We start from the raw sequence: 16826 nt of genomic DNA on the forward strand, positions 1-16826 counted from the left end.
TATTGGGGGGCCAGAGCTCCAGTGGCCGTCACCATTCCACTGCTTATGTCTTGCCTTTTTTTATGGGATCCATTCCTCCCCCCCCCCCCCCCTATTTTTTTGTATTAAGGAAATCTGTTTTTAGGAATTGACTTTCATGTGATTATCACTTTCTCTTTCAGCATCGTGGCAAGAAGCGACTCTAACTTTGACCTCCGAACTCTGAGGGCAGTACGTGTGCTCCGGCCACTGAAACTGGTGTCTGGAATCCCAAGTACGTGAACTGAGGCTTCCTGCTCACCCATCGTGGCTGCCCCCTAGGGGACCATTGCCAGCACAGGAGAAACAGTCACCTCTGGGGTGGAAACAGAGAGAGTGTAGTGAGCAGAACCATTTCTGAGTTAATGCTGGGTCAGGAAGCTGCACATTGCCAATAGCAGTGATGGGAGTCAGGGAGAGAGATTATTGGGAGAGGATAACCCCCATCCCCCTATCACAACTCACAGTTCACTTCAGAAGGTGCAATAATAAGCAGTGGGGGAGGAGCACTACATTTATGTATATATATGTCTATGTATATATGTATATGAATATGTGTGTGTGTATATTATATATGTATTTTTGTGTGTATATGTATGTATGTGTGTTTTATGTCTGTATGTTCATGTGTGTATGTCTATTCATGTGTATATGTATGTATGTTAGGTTGAGAAAAACTTGTGGAATATGTACTCTGCATGGTGCTAGGGTATGTGTCATTCAGTTGGGTTGGGTATCGAGAGTGAAGGGATTGCTGTATTTAGGGACAGTGACTGAACTCTAGGATGATACTAATCATTCAGTTGGACTGGATATGGAGAATGAAGGTGTTTCTATATTTGAGGACAGTGCCTGAGCTCTAGCATGATTGTAGAGTATGAATCTTTCAGTTGGGTTGAGTGTGAATGCGTCTCTATTTGAGTCACTGCCTGTGATGTGACATTGTACTAGAGTTTGAATCATTAAGTTGGGTGTGAAAAGATTTAGGGGTTTCTATATCCTGCGACAGTCTGCCTCTGGTCTGCATGTTGCTAGAGTATGTCATCCAGTTAGTTGGGTTGGGTATGAAAGAGAGAAATGGGTTTTTATGTTTATTAACATTTTGATATACCGCCTTCTCTTACAGAAAGTCAAGGCGGTGTACAATACAAAATATAAAATAATACAAGTACAGAAAAGAACTCCAAATAAAATAGTAAAGAATAAAACCATTCATACACAACAGATTTAAAAGGGAAAGATTGAGAGGGCAGTGGGGAAACGGAAAGCGTGGGGAAAGGTTGTGAAAAAAACTACTGTGTCTTTGAAATTACACAAAAGGAAAATACTTAAGAAGGGGTAAAACCAAATGCAGCTTGAACGAAAAAGGATTTTAACTTGGTCTTGAATTTCAGCAAAGATTGCTCAGACCTGATGTCTGGAGGTAAGACAAATGGGGTTCACACTCTCCACAAGGACAGAACACAGCAGTAACAGGGTGGAAAGGAACCAATTCCAAGTGATCAGTCACCACACCAGGATAAGATGCTCCAATGAAATTTTTATTAGGACCCAACACGGCTCGTTTTCGGCTATAACAGCCTTCCTCAGGGGTCAATCCATGAGTGCTCAGTTGTGTATCGATTGATAGAGGAGTGTTTTAAAATCTTGGTAAAGATTTGGTATAACATTCAAAACCGGAACAGGTTCAAAAATGTTTGAACCTGTTCCGGGCTTTCTATATTAGGAGATAGTGCTGGTACTCTGGTATGAATGTAGAGTATGAGTCATTTAGTTGGGTTGGGTATGAAAAGGTTAAGGGGCCTCTGTATTCTGGGACAGTGCCTATACTCTGCCATGGTGCTAGAGTATGAGTCATTCAGTTGGGTTGGGTATGGAAGAGTGAAGTGCTCTCTATTTTCAGAGAGAGAGAGAGAGAGAGAATGCTTCTGTGCTGGCTTGGTGCTAGAGTAGGGTTCTCCACATTCTGTGACTGTCTGTTTTTCCTTTTTCAGGTTTACAAGTTGTGCTGAAGTCTATCATGAAAGCTATGATACCTCTCCTACAGATCGGGCTCCTCCTGTTTTTTGCGATTCTTATTTTTGCAATCATAGGATTAGAATTTTACCTTGGAAAATTTCACACCACCTGCTTTGACTTGGTCACTGGTAAGTCTACCTGCACGATTGTGTCCTACTAAATTTCGAATCCTTGTACTCTCCAAATCCTTAAATACGACATAAATCTAAAAACCTTTTGAAAAGTGGTTGGAGATATAGGGATAAATCTTAATGGCTGAGGGATTCTGGGCTTTAAAGAGCTGGTGGCACATAAATGGATATAGACAGAAGCCATGCACAGATGGCACTACCCTTCAATATCAATATCAATTGATTGTTTATATACTGCTGTATCCTCAATAAGGGTTCACTATGGTTTACAACAGGTCAATTGAACATGTCAGGAAGCATGCAAGCAACAATTACTGGGATAAAATCTTAATCATCAAATAAAAACATTTTCAGTTTCTTCCTAAATATAATATAAGAAGATTAGAAGCTCAGACTGGGTCTTGGGCAACCACAATAGAACAGGGACTGGAGGAAGGGGGGATTACTGCTAGTGAGCAGGCTCTTTTAGTCCTCCCTAATTATGTCTCTGGCTGCTGACCCCCCCCCCCCCCCCCCCCATCCCATCACTTTTTCAGATTTCATATTAATTTTGATATACTATACCTCTGGTCAAATTAAAGATGTAACAACAGAAGCATCGCCAAAGCAAGACCTAAACCCTGGAAGGTAGTCAGTAGACAACAGGTCTTAGGACTTTTAGTTGACTTTGTTAATTGGGGGTCAGCTCTTTTGATCTTCGCAGCTTCTAGCTCAGTATGAACCCTCCCCAGCCAGAACTTTACTGTTTTGAATCTGCACTTTCCTGGGATTTTCTCTGAGTTTCTTACTATTGTGGGCTTCTGTCTAACCCCAACCACTGAAGTGACAGCCTTTGCATCATGGTACCTACAGAACCAGGCATAAGTGGGCTTTTGAGCCAGCCATGTAATTATCACAGTAGTCAGTAGGGCTCTCATTCTCAGGGTCCCCAGAAGCTGGGTCTGGGAGCTGAACCTGAGGTTTCCTGCCCAAAAACTCACCATTCCATGCCCAGGCCATTCAGCACTCCCAGTCCTAATTTTAAGAGGGTACCATGTGTGGGCTAACAGCCAAAGAACATGTTTTTCACCACGAGGGTGATCAGTAACTGGCAGCTGTTCTCAGTTTCTCCAGTAAAATCATAAAACCAGTGCCGTGCTGTATGGGGCCATTGGTGTGAGCTAAACTGGCAGAACCTGTCACCTCGGCAGGGTAGGAGGTGAAGAGCTTCCCTTGCTGCTGCTCTGTGGTTTTGTTGACCAGCCCCACCGGCAGCCTCAGCACAAGGAGAGAATACACTGCTGTTCCTCTAACCCACAGTCTCAGGGCCTGTAGGGACTTGTAGGCCTGAGAAAGGACTGACCCAGAACCATACAAGTGACTTGGAATCAGTGACAGCCAAGACGAGGGGCAAAGGTGTTTCCCATCCAAAGCTCCTCATCTCCTACCTTTCTTCCTGCACAAAGAGGTAACCTCTGTTTTAGCTGAAAAGAGTTCCCTATCATGAGAAAAAAGCTTTTCCCAATATTTCTGGAGGGAGGAGGCAGAGATGGAGGCGGCAGCTAAATCTCACTGTGAGTTCACAGAGGTGACCTACATGGAGTAACCTGATTACTCCTGTCCCCCATCTGCTGTGAGCCTTGTGAGTTTGGGAAGAGTTTCATAAGAAGGGTAACGTTGCTCTAATTTCATTCTGGGGGGGGGAGGGTATTAATGCCGGGGCAATATGAGTATAACAGGGACAGAGTGTCTGTTTCACTGGGAACACTGGTCTTCTTCCTACATTCCCTCTGGCAGACATAGCTGGAATGGACCAAACAGTAATACGGGGGAGGGGGATTGTCTCGGCAGTCCCTTTGCTTGAGGTTATTTTCACTCTGGATATGAAGTGAATAGATGACATAAGAAAATCTGAAACTAGACCAAGATGCTGGAAGATCAGGGATAAGAGTGAGTGGCAGAACAGGAGCTAGAACATTTCGGATTCTAAGATCTTGATTGTGTGTGGCCTCTGTACATAGGGCACACCTCCTGTGATTAAACCCCATCTCTGTTTTCTTTTTATCCCCAGAGGAAATAACGGGTAAGGAAACGCCATGTGGGACAGAGCCGTCATCTCGCCTCTGCCCGAATGGCAGCAACTGTACAAAGTTCTGGGATGGACCAAACAACGGCATCACTCAGTTTGATAACATCATGTACGCTCTGCTGACCGTCTTCCAGTGTATCACCATGGAGGGATGGACCGACATCCTTTATCATGTACGCTTCATCCGCACTTTGTCCTGCTAAGTATGAAGGAGAAATGTGTGGCACTTCCCATATCCTATAACTGGCATCAGTGAAGGTCTCTCCCTATCTCACTTTCTCACTTTTTCTCTCACTCACTCTGACTGTCTCTATTCCCCTCTCACTTTCTCTCTCTTTCTGTCTGTCTCTGTCTCTCTCTTCCTTCCTCACTCTGTCTGTCTCTGTTTTTGAGCCAAAACAATCTCAACCTATTCTCAAACTTTATTGGGCTTTTGTTTGTAGACTAGAAGATGTGCCATTTCTGTTGGACATGTCTCCATATATCTGTGCCTTAGTTTTGGACTAGGAGATGCACGATCTCTTTTGGATATATCTTGGAATGTCTGGACCTTAGTTCTAGAATAGGAAATGCACACTTCCTGTTATATATATCTCTGATTCTCTGCACATTGACTCTAGAATAGAAAATGTGTGATTCCTATTGGATATATCTCTGTCTGCACCTTGGTTCTAGAATAGGAGATGCTTTATTCTTGCTGGATATATCTCTGTTTATATGCATCCTGATTCTAGAATAGGAGATGCACATTTATTTCACTGAGGAAGATTTGGGAGAGATACTGGTGCCAGAAAAGATATTCAAAGCTGATGAGTCAGAGAAACTGAATGAAATCTCTATAAACCTGGAAGATATAAGGGCACAATTTGACAAATTTGAGTAGCAAATCACTTGGACTGGATGGTATTCATCCCAGAGTACTGATAGAATTCAGAAACGAACTTGTGGAACTATTGTGAGTAATATGTAATTTATCTTTAAAATCAAGCATGGTACCAGAAGATTGGCGAGTGGCCAATGTAACGCCAATTTTTAAAAAAGATTCCAGAGGTTATCTGGGAAATTATAGACAGGTGAGCCTGATGTCAGTGCTGGGCAAAATGGTAGAGACTATTATTAAGAACAAAATTACAGAGCATATTCAAAAGCATGGATTAATGAGACAAAGCCAACATGGATTTAGTGAAGGGAAATCTTGCTTCACCAATCTATTACATTTCTTTGAAGGGGTGAACAAACATGTGGATAAAGGTGAGCCGGCTGATATTGTGTATCTGGATTTTCAAAAGGCGTTTGACAAAGTACCTCATGAAAGACTCCAGAGGAAATTGGAGAGTCATGGGATAGGAGGTAGTGTCCTATTGTGGATTAAAAACTGGTTAAAAGATAGAAAACAGAGAGTAGGGATAAATGGTCAGTATTCTCAGTGGAGAAGGGTAGATAGTGGGGTTCCCCACGGGTCTATGCTGGGACTGTTGCATTTTAACATATTTATAAATGATCTAAAGATGAAAGTAACTAGTGAGGTAATTAAATTTGCTGATGACACAAAGTTATTCAAAGTTGTTAAATAACAAGAGAATTATGAAAAATTACAAGAAGACCTTGCGAGACTGGGAGACTGGGCATCCAAATGGCAGATGACATTTAATGTGAGCAAGTGCAAAGTGATGCATGTGGGAAAGAGGAACCCGAATTATAGCTATGTAATGCAAGGTTCCATGTTAGGAGTCACTGACCAGGAAAGGGATCTAGGTGTCATCGTTGATAATACATTGAAACCCTCTGCTCAGTGGCGGCTAAGAAAGCAAATAGAATGTTAGGTATTATTAGGAAAGGAATGGAAAACCAAAATGAGGATGATATAATGCCTTTATATCACTGCCTGTGCTTGACTGTATCTTGGTTCTAGAATAGGAGAAGCATGATTCCTGTTGTACATATCTGTTGTGTGTTTCCTGTTAGATATATATCTTTGCATGTCTCCACCTTGTTTTTAGAACTGGAGATGCACAATTCCTGTTTTATATATCTCGGTTTGCACCTTGGTTCTAGAAATGGAGATGCATGATTCCTGTTGGATATATCTCTGATTCTCTGCACCTTTGTTCTAGAGTAGGAGAAGTGTGATTCCTATTGGATAGATCTGTGCTTGTCTGCACCTTGGTTCTAGAACAAAATATGCAGAATTCCTGTTGGATATATCTCTGTCTGCACCTCAGTTCTAGAAAATGAGATGCTTGATTCTTGTTGGATATATCTTTTTTTGTCTGCATCTTGGTTCTGGAACAGGAGATGCATGATTTCTGTTGGATATATTTGCTTCTAGAACAGATGTGTTATTCCTTTTGGATATGCTTACCAGCATCTTTATTCTAGATTAGAAGATGCATGATTCCTGATGGATATATCTCAGTTTGTCTGCACCTTGATTCTAGAACAGGAGATGCCTGATTCTTGTTGGATATATCTTTGTCTGCACCTTTATTCTAGAACAGAAAATGTTTGGTTCTTGTAGGATATATCTCTGTCTGCATCTCGATTCTCTATCTCAGTTTATCTGCATCTCAGTTCTAGAACAGGAGATGCTTGGTTCTTGTTGGATATATCTCTGTCTGCAGCTTGATTCTAAGATTATTATTATTTGTTACGTATCCCACATTTTCCCACCTATTTGCAGGCTCAATGTGGCTTACATAGTACCGTAGAGGTGATCGCCAATACCGGTTTTAACAAATACAAAGTGAGGTTGTGGTAAAGTAAAGTTCATTTGTGACAGACACATTGGGGACTCGTAAGAAGGAAGAGTTAAGTTATGTCCAGTATGAGCGTTGGTTTTGTTGTGTTGCTGGGTTAAGGCATTTAAGTTGGATTGTTAGGGTATGCCTTTTTGAACAAGTTAGTTTTTAGTAATTTCCGGAAGTTCAGGTGGTCGTATGTTGTTTTCACGGCTTTGGTATTGCGTTCCATAGTTGTGTGCTTATATAGGAGAAGCTGGATGCATAGGTTGATTTGTATTTGAGTCCTTTGCAGCTTGGGTGATGGAGATTTAGGTATGTTCGTGTTGATCTTGATGTGTTTCTGGTTGGTAGGTCTATGAGGTCTGTCATGTATCCCGGGGCTTCTCCTTAGATGATGTTGAGGGGCATAATCGAACGCGAACGCCCATTTGTAAAAACATCCATCTCCGAGAATGGGTCCGTGAAGGGGCGGGCCGAATTGTATTTTCGAAAAAGTTGGACGTTTATCTTTAGTTTCGAAAATACGGTTTGTGCCGGGCAAATGCATAGGATTTGGGCGTTTTTTGAGCTAGGTGTTTTCATTTTTCAGCGATAATCGAAACCAAAGCGCCCCAGCTCAAAAACGAACAAATCCAAGGCATTTGGTCGTGGGAGGGGCCAGCATTGGTAGTGTACTGGTCCCCCTGAGATGCCTCTATGCCAGCTTCAAATATCATCCCAAGCTCCATGACAGCAGTATGCAGGTCCCCCAAGCAAATTTAGTTTAGTTGGTGCTGCCCGGACCCATGCAGAGAGCAAAAATCGGAAGAAAAAAAAAACATGCAAGTGCAGTTGGGGACCTCCAAATTAAAAAATAGTAAAAGGGAGATTTGAACCAGCCACCTTCTGATTCCCAGGCCAGTGCTCTAAACATTGCACCACATAAATCAGTTGTTTAGATGTCCTTCCCTTTCCATTAAGTCCCTCCACGTTTCTGTCAGCCAATCACAGCTGTTTAGCTGACATCATGTTTAGGGACAGTGACTGAACTCTAGGATGATACTAATCATTCAATTGGACTGGATATGCTAAACGAGCTGTGATTGGCTGACAGAAACTTGGAGGGACTTAATGGAAAGGGAAGGCTGTCTAAACAACTGATTCATGTGGTTCAATGCTTAGAGCACTGGCTTGGGAATCAGAAGGTGGCTGGTTCAAATCTCCCTTTTACTATTTTTTAATTTGGACGTCCCCAACTGCACTTGCATGTTTTTTTTTTTCTTCCGATTTTTGCTCTCTGCATGGGTCCGGGCAGCACCAACTAAACTAAATTTGCTCGGGGGACCTGCATACTGCTGTCATGGAGCTAGGGATGATATTTGAAGCTGGCATAGAGGCTGGAAAAAAAAGTGTTTAAAGTTCGGGTTTTTTTGGTGGGAGGGGGTTAGTGACCACTGGGGGAGTCAGGGGAGGTCATCCCTGATTCCCTCCGTTGATCATCTGGTCATTTAGGGCACTTTTTTGGGACCTGTTCGTGAAAAAACAGGGTCCAGAAAAAGTGTCCTAAATTCTGGCTAAAAACGCCTTTATTTTTTCGATTATTTGCCGAGCACGCCCATATCTCCTCAGTCGATAACCACGCCCCAGTCCCACCTTCACCATGCCTCCAACACGACCCTGTCAACTTTATGCGTTCCCGCGACGGAGTGCAGTTGGAAACGCCCAAAATCGGCTTTCGATTATACTGATTTAGGCACCCACAAGAGAAAGACGTCCATCTCCTGATTTAGGTCGGAATTTGGGCGTTTTTCTCTTTTGAAAATAAGCTGGTTTGTGAACCAGGGTGCAGACTTTGAACATGATACGTTATTTGATTGGGAGCCAGTGCAGTTTTTCTCGTAGGGGTTTGGCGCTTTTGAATTTCGTTTTTCCAAATATAAGTCTGGCTGCTGTGTTTTGAGCAGTTTGGAGTTTCTTTATGATTTGTTCTTTGCATCCCACATAGATTCCATTTTAGTAGTCTAGATGGCTCTAGTACCATAGATTGTACCAAGTTGCGAAATATTTCCCTCAGGAAAAAAGGTTTCACTTGTTTGAGCTTCCACATTGAGTGGAACATTTTCTTCGTTGTAGTTTTCACTTGGCTCTCTAGTGTGAGGTTTCATTCGATTGTGACTCCGAGAATTTTCAGGCTGTCTGAAATAGGGAGGGTGTAGTCTGAGGTGGTTATGTTGGTGGGTTTGTTCGTGTTATATTGGGATGAGAGGATGAGACTGTGTGTTTTTTCTGTGTTAAGTTTTAGTTGAAATGCATTTGCCCATGAGTTCATGATGTTCAGGCTGAGTTTGATTTCTTTGGTGATTTCTGTAAGGTCATGCTTGTATGGGATGTATATTGTGACATTGACTGCGTATATGAAAGGGTTGAGGCCTTGATTGGATAAGGACTTGGCTAGTGGGGTCATTATTAGGTTGAAAAGGAGTGGTGATAGTGCTCCCCAGTATCTCTCCACACTCGTCCATCCCTACACCCCTTCCCGTGCACTCCGCTCCATGGATAAATCCTTCTTATCTGTTCCCTTCTCCACTACTGCCAACTCCAGACTTTGCGCCTTCTGTCTCGCTGCACCCTACGCCTGGAATAAACTTCCTGAGCCGCTACGTCTTGCCCCATCCTTGGCCACCTTTAAATCTAGACTGAAAGCCCACCTCTTTAACATTGCTTTTGACTCGTAACCACTTGTAACCACTCGCCTCCACCTACCTTCCTCTCTTCCTTCCCGTTCACATTAATTGATTTGATTTGCTTACTTTATTTATTTTTTGTCTATTAGATTGTAAGCTCTTTGAGCAGGGACTGTCTTTCTTCTATGTTTGTGCAGCGCTGCGTATGCTTTGTAGCGCTATAGAAATGCTAAATAGTAGTAGTAGTAGTGATCCTTGAGGTACTCCACAGTCTGCTTTCCATGGTGATGATATGTTCGAATTTGATTTCACTTGATATGTTCTATTGGTTAGGAAACCCTTGATCCAGGTAAGTACACTTCCACCAATCCCAAAGTATTCTAGGATGCTTAGTAGTATGTTGCGATTTACCATATCGAATGCACTAGACATGTCGAATTGTAGGAGAAGTACGCTTTTGCCTGTTGCAATCTCTTGTTTGAATTTGGCTAAGAGAGTAATTAGAACTGTTTCAGTGCTGTCGTTGGAGCGGAATCCTGATTGTGATTCATGCAGTATTGTGAATTTGTTTATGTAGTCAGTTAGTTGTTTAGTTACCATGCTTTCCATCAGTTTGACTACTAGTGGGATTGATGCTACTGGGCGGTAGTTGGTGATATTGTTTGATTTTTTCTTGGTATCTTTTGGTATTGGGGTGAGTAGAATGTTGCCATTTTCCTTAGGGAAGAGACCATGTTGAAGCATGTAGTTTAAGTCGGATGTGAGGTCTGCTGTCAAGCGGTGGGGAGCGGATTTTAATAGGGCAGATGTCCAATTTATACTGAGTCTTGGAGAACTTATTAATCGCTCGGTTGACTGCTTCAGCGGTGAGTGGAAGGAAGCTTGTCCAGAGTTTGTCCGCTGGATATTCGCCGTGGACTGGGTCCATACAGTCGATGACATTTCCGATGCCGGTGCTGTTCTGAGGTAATGTGTTGCATAGGTTTACAATTTTTTCTTTGAAGTATTTGGCAAGTTTATCTGCAGGTGGGATATCTGTGTTGGTTGTGGTGACCACTGTGGTGTCTAGTAGTTTGCCCACGAGTTGGTATAATTTTTTCGTGTCTTTGTAGTCAGGTCCTATATCTATCTAAGATAGATGCATGATTCCTTTTGGATATCTCTGTTTGTCTGCATTTTAGTTCTAAGTTGTCTTTCAGTACTTCTCGGTCATTGGTGATCTGATGTGAATAGTTCAATGCAAATCCTTGGAAAAGAATTTAATCTGTCTGGCATTAAGCATAGAGAAAGCCCTTCTCGTGTGTGTCTAATTGTCTGGGTAACACTTCCTGAAGTATTAATTATTCCCAGGTGCTTATAGCTGCTCCTCTGCTCCAGTGTTTCATCGGTCTCACACATGCATTCTAGCTCTTTTGTTGAGACTTAAGAGTTGAATCTGATTATTTTTAGTGATTCCTTGGAATCGTGCCATTATTCACATTTTCTGGAGTTCCAGATTTGTTATTGGTCTAGTTAAACATGCTCCATATAAGGGAAAAGACCCTCTGGATAGATAATGAAGGTTTTGGTCTGGAGACAGACCTGTAGACTTCCTGCCTGTGTCTATTTGCCCACTTTCTGGACATCCCTCATTGTTTGCTAGCCCAGTGCAGGAATTCTTATAATTCACATACCCCCTCATTCTATAACTTGGCATCTATACACATGCGACTGTTAAGTGGTACTCTATAACTTTACCATGTAACTCACTTAATGCATAAATGCAAGGGGGGCATGTACAGGGGGAGGTACATGAATGAGGCATGGGCATGACAAACATTTATGTGCACACCCACTTAGGCCTGCTGTTGACATGATGTAGGCGTTTAGTTGCTGGATTACGGTAGCATTGTGTAATAGAATGTTAGCACCCAGATCCCATTATAGAATTAGCATCCAGCATACAATTCTGCCATACTGTCCAGTGCCATTAGGGTGTTTGCTATGCTTGGCATGAGGACAACTGATAGTACCATGTACTGACAGCAGAATGGGACACCAGAGGTAGGCATCTAACTGCAAGCTGTTCTGGGAGGACCATCACTGCCATGTTGGCTTGTTGCTTGTGCATGGGTGGAAACGTCGCTTCCCTTTCTCCTTCCCATCCCCCCCCCCCCCCCCATCATGTGCACTGCTCTGCCAGAGAAGGCCATTTGGAAAGAACTAGAATGAGGTCCCAAAAATTCCACAGAGGACGGATCAGTTTGTGGTAGATAGAGAAGAAGATCATCTGTCCCCGATCCAAAGGTCCTTTACTACAGAGAAACACATGGGCTGAACATATGTCCAGAGCTGTTAATTAGCCACATTTCTGAATGCTGAGCAAGAAGGATTCAGTTCATTAATGAAAGAAAAAAAAGGAAGAAAGTAAAACAAAAATAGATAAATAAATAATTTTTAAAGAGTGAGAGATAAAAGAGAGGGGGAGAGAGAGGGGGGGGGAGAAGAAGAGAGAGGGAGCAAGAGAGAGGGGAAGAGAGTGGGAGAGAAAGAGATAGGGGGAATGAGAAAGAGGGTGAAGGAGGGGACGAGAGAGGGGAGAGGGAGGGAGAGAGAGGGGGGAGACAGAGAGAGGGAGAGGGAAGAAGTGGGAGAGAGAGGAGGGGGAGAAAGATAGAGAGAGGGAAAGAGAGGGGGAAAGAGGGAGAGAGAAAGAGGAGAGGAAGAGAGAGAGAATGTGAGAGAGATGGAGGGAGAGAGAGAGAGAGAGAGTCTTAACAGTAGCCCATGTTGATAACTTCACCCCCTTAGTGTGAAGAGTTTCTGTCTGATAACCAGAACTGATATTGTGATGTCATAGTGCCTCATTCCACCAATAAGAGCCAACTTCATCAGTGATGTCACGATGGCTTGATTGCCCTATACTTGGCTCACTTCCGATATTGTGATGTCATAGTGACTCATTCCACCAATAAGAGCCAACCTCATCAGTGATGTCACGATGGCTTGATTGTCCTATACTTGGCTCACTTTTATTACAATGATTTCACTTTCTAGAGACATTTCTCTTTTCTTTAATTAAGGGGAAAAGTTATCAACAGGGGCTCCCTTTAAAATGGGTTATTTTACTACAGGTCCCATTTTATGCAATGAGACTAATAACTGGGGTTACCAGTAAAATAACCCGTCAATGGTAACCCACGTTGATAACTTCCCCCCTCCTCCTGAGTGGCTCAATTTCAGATGCTTTAGTTAGGAACCATATTTAAGGGTCTGCTTTCAGCTGTATTTAGGAGGGCACCTGAACTTAAACTTATTTGCCTTGAAACTGAGGTGTCTAACTCTAGGAAAGTTGTTCAGTTTCCTAATTTAAGTTTCTGAGTTAGGTGTCCAGTGTTGAAATTAAGAACCAAGCACCTAACTTCATTCCTCCCATCTGTTTCTGCTCTCTGTTAAGCACCCAGTTATGGGCATCTTGTGATTTTAGAGAGGGGTATTTTTAATGTATAAAATCGAAGCTCCTACATCAGTAAGTTAAGTACCTAGATCTTTTGAGAATTGACCTGCTAGCTCTTGTGTTTTTGGCTGTCGCGGACTGTTGAGGTCTGAGAAAGCAGAGAGCCTGGCAGTGAGGTGGAATGGAGAGTGGATACTGCAGTCTGTAATACCCTGCTCTCTTCCCTCTTCCAGACCAACAATGCCTCAGGGAACACCTGGAACTGGTTGTATTTCATCCCCCTCATCATCATCGGCTCCTTTTTCATGCTGAACCTCGCGCTGGGTGTCCTGTCGGGGTAAGTTTTAGTGGTGGTGGTGGGGTCACAGCTTCTCTGCATTTGAATAACTGTTGTACACTTGACCCTGTGTTTCCCCCTGGACATCATTGGCACATTTAACCTATGCTTCATCATGGCACATCTAGTCTACTCAAAGAACTATTCCTACCTCCCCAACCAAATATATGTCAGTCTTTGATTCCTACCATCATTCAATAGCTGTGTCTTTTCCCAGTTATCAGTAGTTGCTTGTTCCCATCTTCAGGAAAGATTCCAAAACACACACTGGCAAACGGTCTGCAAGTTAAAAGGAATGAAAATATAGAGGCAGATGCTATGGTGAAAAACAGGAGACTTTATTAACAAATAAATTGATTGAAAAGAATGGCTGTGTTTCGCCCGGTGAGGGTTGCTTCAGGGGCTTAAACGTACTTTACAGTGTGAACAATTTATATCGCCACAGGCATTGCAAGACCTCCAACCTCCAGTGAGCTGTCCAAACAGTGACAGACATTCATTTTAATCAATTTATTTGTTAATAAAGTCTCCTGTTTTTTTTAACCACACCATGTCTTCATTCCTTTTTTCCCATCTTTAGCCATCAACCTTTCCTGTCCATATCCTCAACCGTCAATGCTTGCCTATCCATAATCTTTGTCATCACGCCTATTTCCATCTTCAAGCATCAATGAATACCTGTTTCTGATGCTCCATTTCTCACTCCTTAATATCTAGCTATTCCTGTCTCCAATCAGCAGTGTGTGCTCCTGTTCAGCTCCCCAAAAGCCAGTACCAGTAGGTTCTACCTCTTGGAGAGTGTACAAGACCAGAAGAACCCTGAAGACTTCTGTATTAGGAATTCCACTTCCTGCTGCAAGTTGTCCTTCTGCCTTGACTAGTCTCTGATGGCATTCTTAAAGAAACTTTTCTTTTACAAAAGCCCTTTGAGTGAGGCATTAATGTAGCGATTGATCTAACTCTTATTCGGTCTGCTGTTCCAATCCTGCCATTTTGTGCAGTCAGACCAAGTGCTGAAGATTCATGGGTGCCATCTTGGGAAACTGTTTCATTATTGAAGACTTTGCAAACTGTGAGGAAGGGCTCTAGCCCCTAGGAAAAATGCCTATTTTGAGCTTTTATGCAAGTTCCTGGACCATTGCTAGTTAGATTCTGATTTCTCTTAGGAAAAGTCCCTTTCTGGATTAGGAACTGCCTGGTCACACTGTTAGTTAGCCTCAGACAGACTTAGATACACACCTGCTGAAATACTTTTTGGTTGTAGTTTAGGTCTCTCGCTTGCCAAATGTTACACCACCCACCTTGACTTGGTAAAGAAGGGCAAGGGCAGTGCTGTTCAGATTGTGCAACTAGGCATCTGGAGCTGGAGACATTTACGAATAGCTGAGGACTTTTTTTGGACAAAAAGGTGGACATTGTGCCACTTAAACTGTCAGTGATTGATGCTGGGGGACAACTGAATACAAGAATAGACTAGTTAATAGAGTATCCAAGAGATCATAGAGAATGAAGTTACAGAAACCTTGAGCCAATCTATTCCAAGAATAAAATGGGCCCTGCTGTAGATAACTCGAGTTAAGCTTTAGTAAAAGACCCCCTGGGTAATAAGTACATAAGTAGTGCCATACTGGGAAAGACCAAAGGTCCATCTAGCCCAGCATCCTGTCACCGACAGTGGCCAATCCAGGTCAAGGGCACCTGGCACGCTCCCAAATGTAAAATGTGGCCTCTAGTTCTGTCAAATGTAAGTGTGGGCAGTAAGAAGGGAATTCTGGTGGCCCTCACTTCTTTCAGATGTCAAGGGTATTTATTTGAAGAAAGGAATTCTGGTGGCACTCACTTCTTTCAGATGACAAGGGTATTTTTGAAGAAGGGAATTTGGATGGTCCTCCCTTCTTCCAGATGTTCAGAGTATTTTTGGAAGAAGAGAATTCTGGTGACCCTCACTTCCTCACTTCTTCCAGATAACAATAATATTTTTGAAGAAGGGAATTTGGATGGTCTGCCCTTCTTCCAGATGTTCAGAATATTTTTGGAAGAAGAGAATTCTGGTGACCCTCACTTCTTCCAGATGTCCAAGGTATTTTTAGACCCATGCACAGTGGAGCCTTTTATGTTGTCAGAATCGACAGATACCCCAAGTCAAGGTGTCGTAAGCCATACAGCGTCACGGTATTTTGTGCAGCACTGCGTATGCCTTGTAGCGCTATAGAAATGCTAAATAGTAGTAGTAGTAGTAGTAGTAGTGGTATGTGAAATTGAGAGCATAGAGTTTAATTGTAACAGAGACATTTCTGAGCTGCCGTTAACAGTGAGAGACAATGTGGAGGTGCTTTGCTGAGATAGTGAAGGAAAACTAGATGTAGGCCTGAGAATAAGCACTGAATTTGTAACTGTGTTTGCCCTGCTTGGTACTGAGAAGAAATGATTGCTAGGTTTCATTAGACGTTTGCTTCACGGACGATGCACTGCTTTCCCAGGAGAAGAGAGCATAGAACACTGTTACAGGGCCTTTTCCTAACTTTCTGAAATGTCGGTAGGCATTAGGCAGTGCGACCTGGGAAAATCACACTGATGCGGTTATGACAGATCAGAAATTTTCTTCCCAGCATTTCCCACTCTTTTGCTGATAGGTAGAAGCAGACGGCTCTGTAAATAGCAGATGGAGCTATTTGACAGCTTTCAGGAGACCTTACTTCCGCTTAGCAACTTCCTGTTCAGCTGCAGCATGATGGATTCATAGTTGTAGTAAGATGGCTTGCAACAGGCCTGGAAAGAGCTAACTTGGAAGCATCTCACTGTCCCAGAGAGGAAGCACCTAATGGTATTGAACACTGTAGGACTCACTGGCGCTAAGAATATTCCTACCAGTGTGGACTTCTCTCCTACCTCACTTCCCATGAACACAGACAATGGGGGAGAGGGGAGAGATAGAGGATGAGGGCAGACCGAATGCATACGAACAGGGGGATTTGAATGACTTCTCTGTTTGCAGGGAGTTTGCCAAAGAGAGAGAGAAGGTGGAAAACCGGAGAGCTTTCCTGAAGCTCCGACGGCAGCAGCAGATTGAACGGGAGCTGAACGGCTACATGGAGTGGATTTCTAAAGCAGGTAAAGATTTATTGACGAGGAATTCTGTGCAGAGGAGGAGGAGGAGGAGAGCTGATAGAGCTATGCTTGGAGGGATCACCAGCAGAGGTGAATTACTTAACTGGGTTCAGAAAGGGGTAAGAAAATTTATGGGGGATAAATCAGTCACAGACTATTAAACTGAAGAGTGAGGGCGGTTGCTTCCATTACTGCTTGTAGGCAGAGAGGTGTGACAGGCTGTGGATAGCTCTACGCCTGCTCCAGTCCAGTTTCTGTGCTGGACACTGGACTCGAGGTTGAAATTCCTTATGTTCACATCTGAA

General features: G+C 43.0%; 1 protein-coding gene across 3 annotated transcripts in view; it reads left to right on the top strand.

Moving 5' to 3' along the window:
• CACNA1A (calcium voltage-gated channel subunit alpha1 A) overlaps nt 1-16826 on the top strand; it is a 191315-nt gene that overhangs the window by 53650 nt on the left and 120839 nt on the right. For all 3 annotated transcript variants that reach the window (XM_030196931.1, XM_030196930.1, XM_030196929.1), the window contains exons 4-8: nt 162-253; nt 2013-2165; nt 4219-4409; nt 13310-13413; nt 16409-16524. In XM_030196931.1, the coding sequence (XP_030052791.1) occupies nt 162-253; nt 2013-2165; nt 4219-4409; nt 13310-13413; nt 16409-16524 (656 nt within the window). The remainder of the gene's footprint in view (nt 1-161; nt 254-2012; nt 2166-4218; nt 4410-13309; nt 13414-16408; nt 16525-16826) is intronic.

Source organism: Microcaecilia unicolor, chromosome 3 (genome assembly GCF_901765095.1).
Source record: "Microcaecilia unicolor chromosome 3, aMicUni1.1, whole genome shotgun sequence".
In the NCBI taxonomy this organism is placed as follows: Eukaryota; Metazoa; Chordata; class Amphibia; order Gymnophiona; family Siphonopidae; genus Microcaecilia; species Microcaecilia unicolor.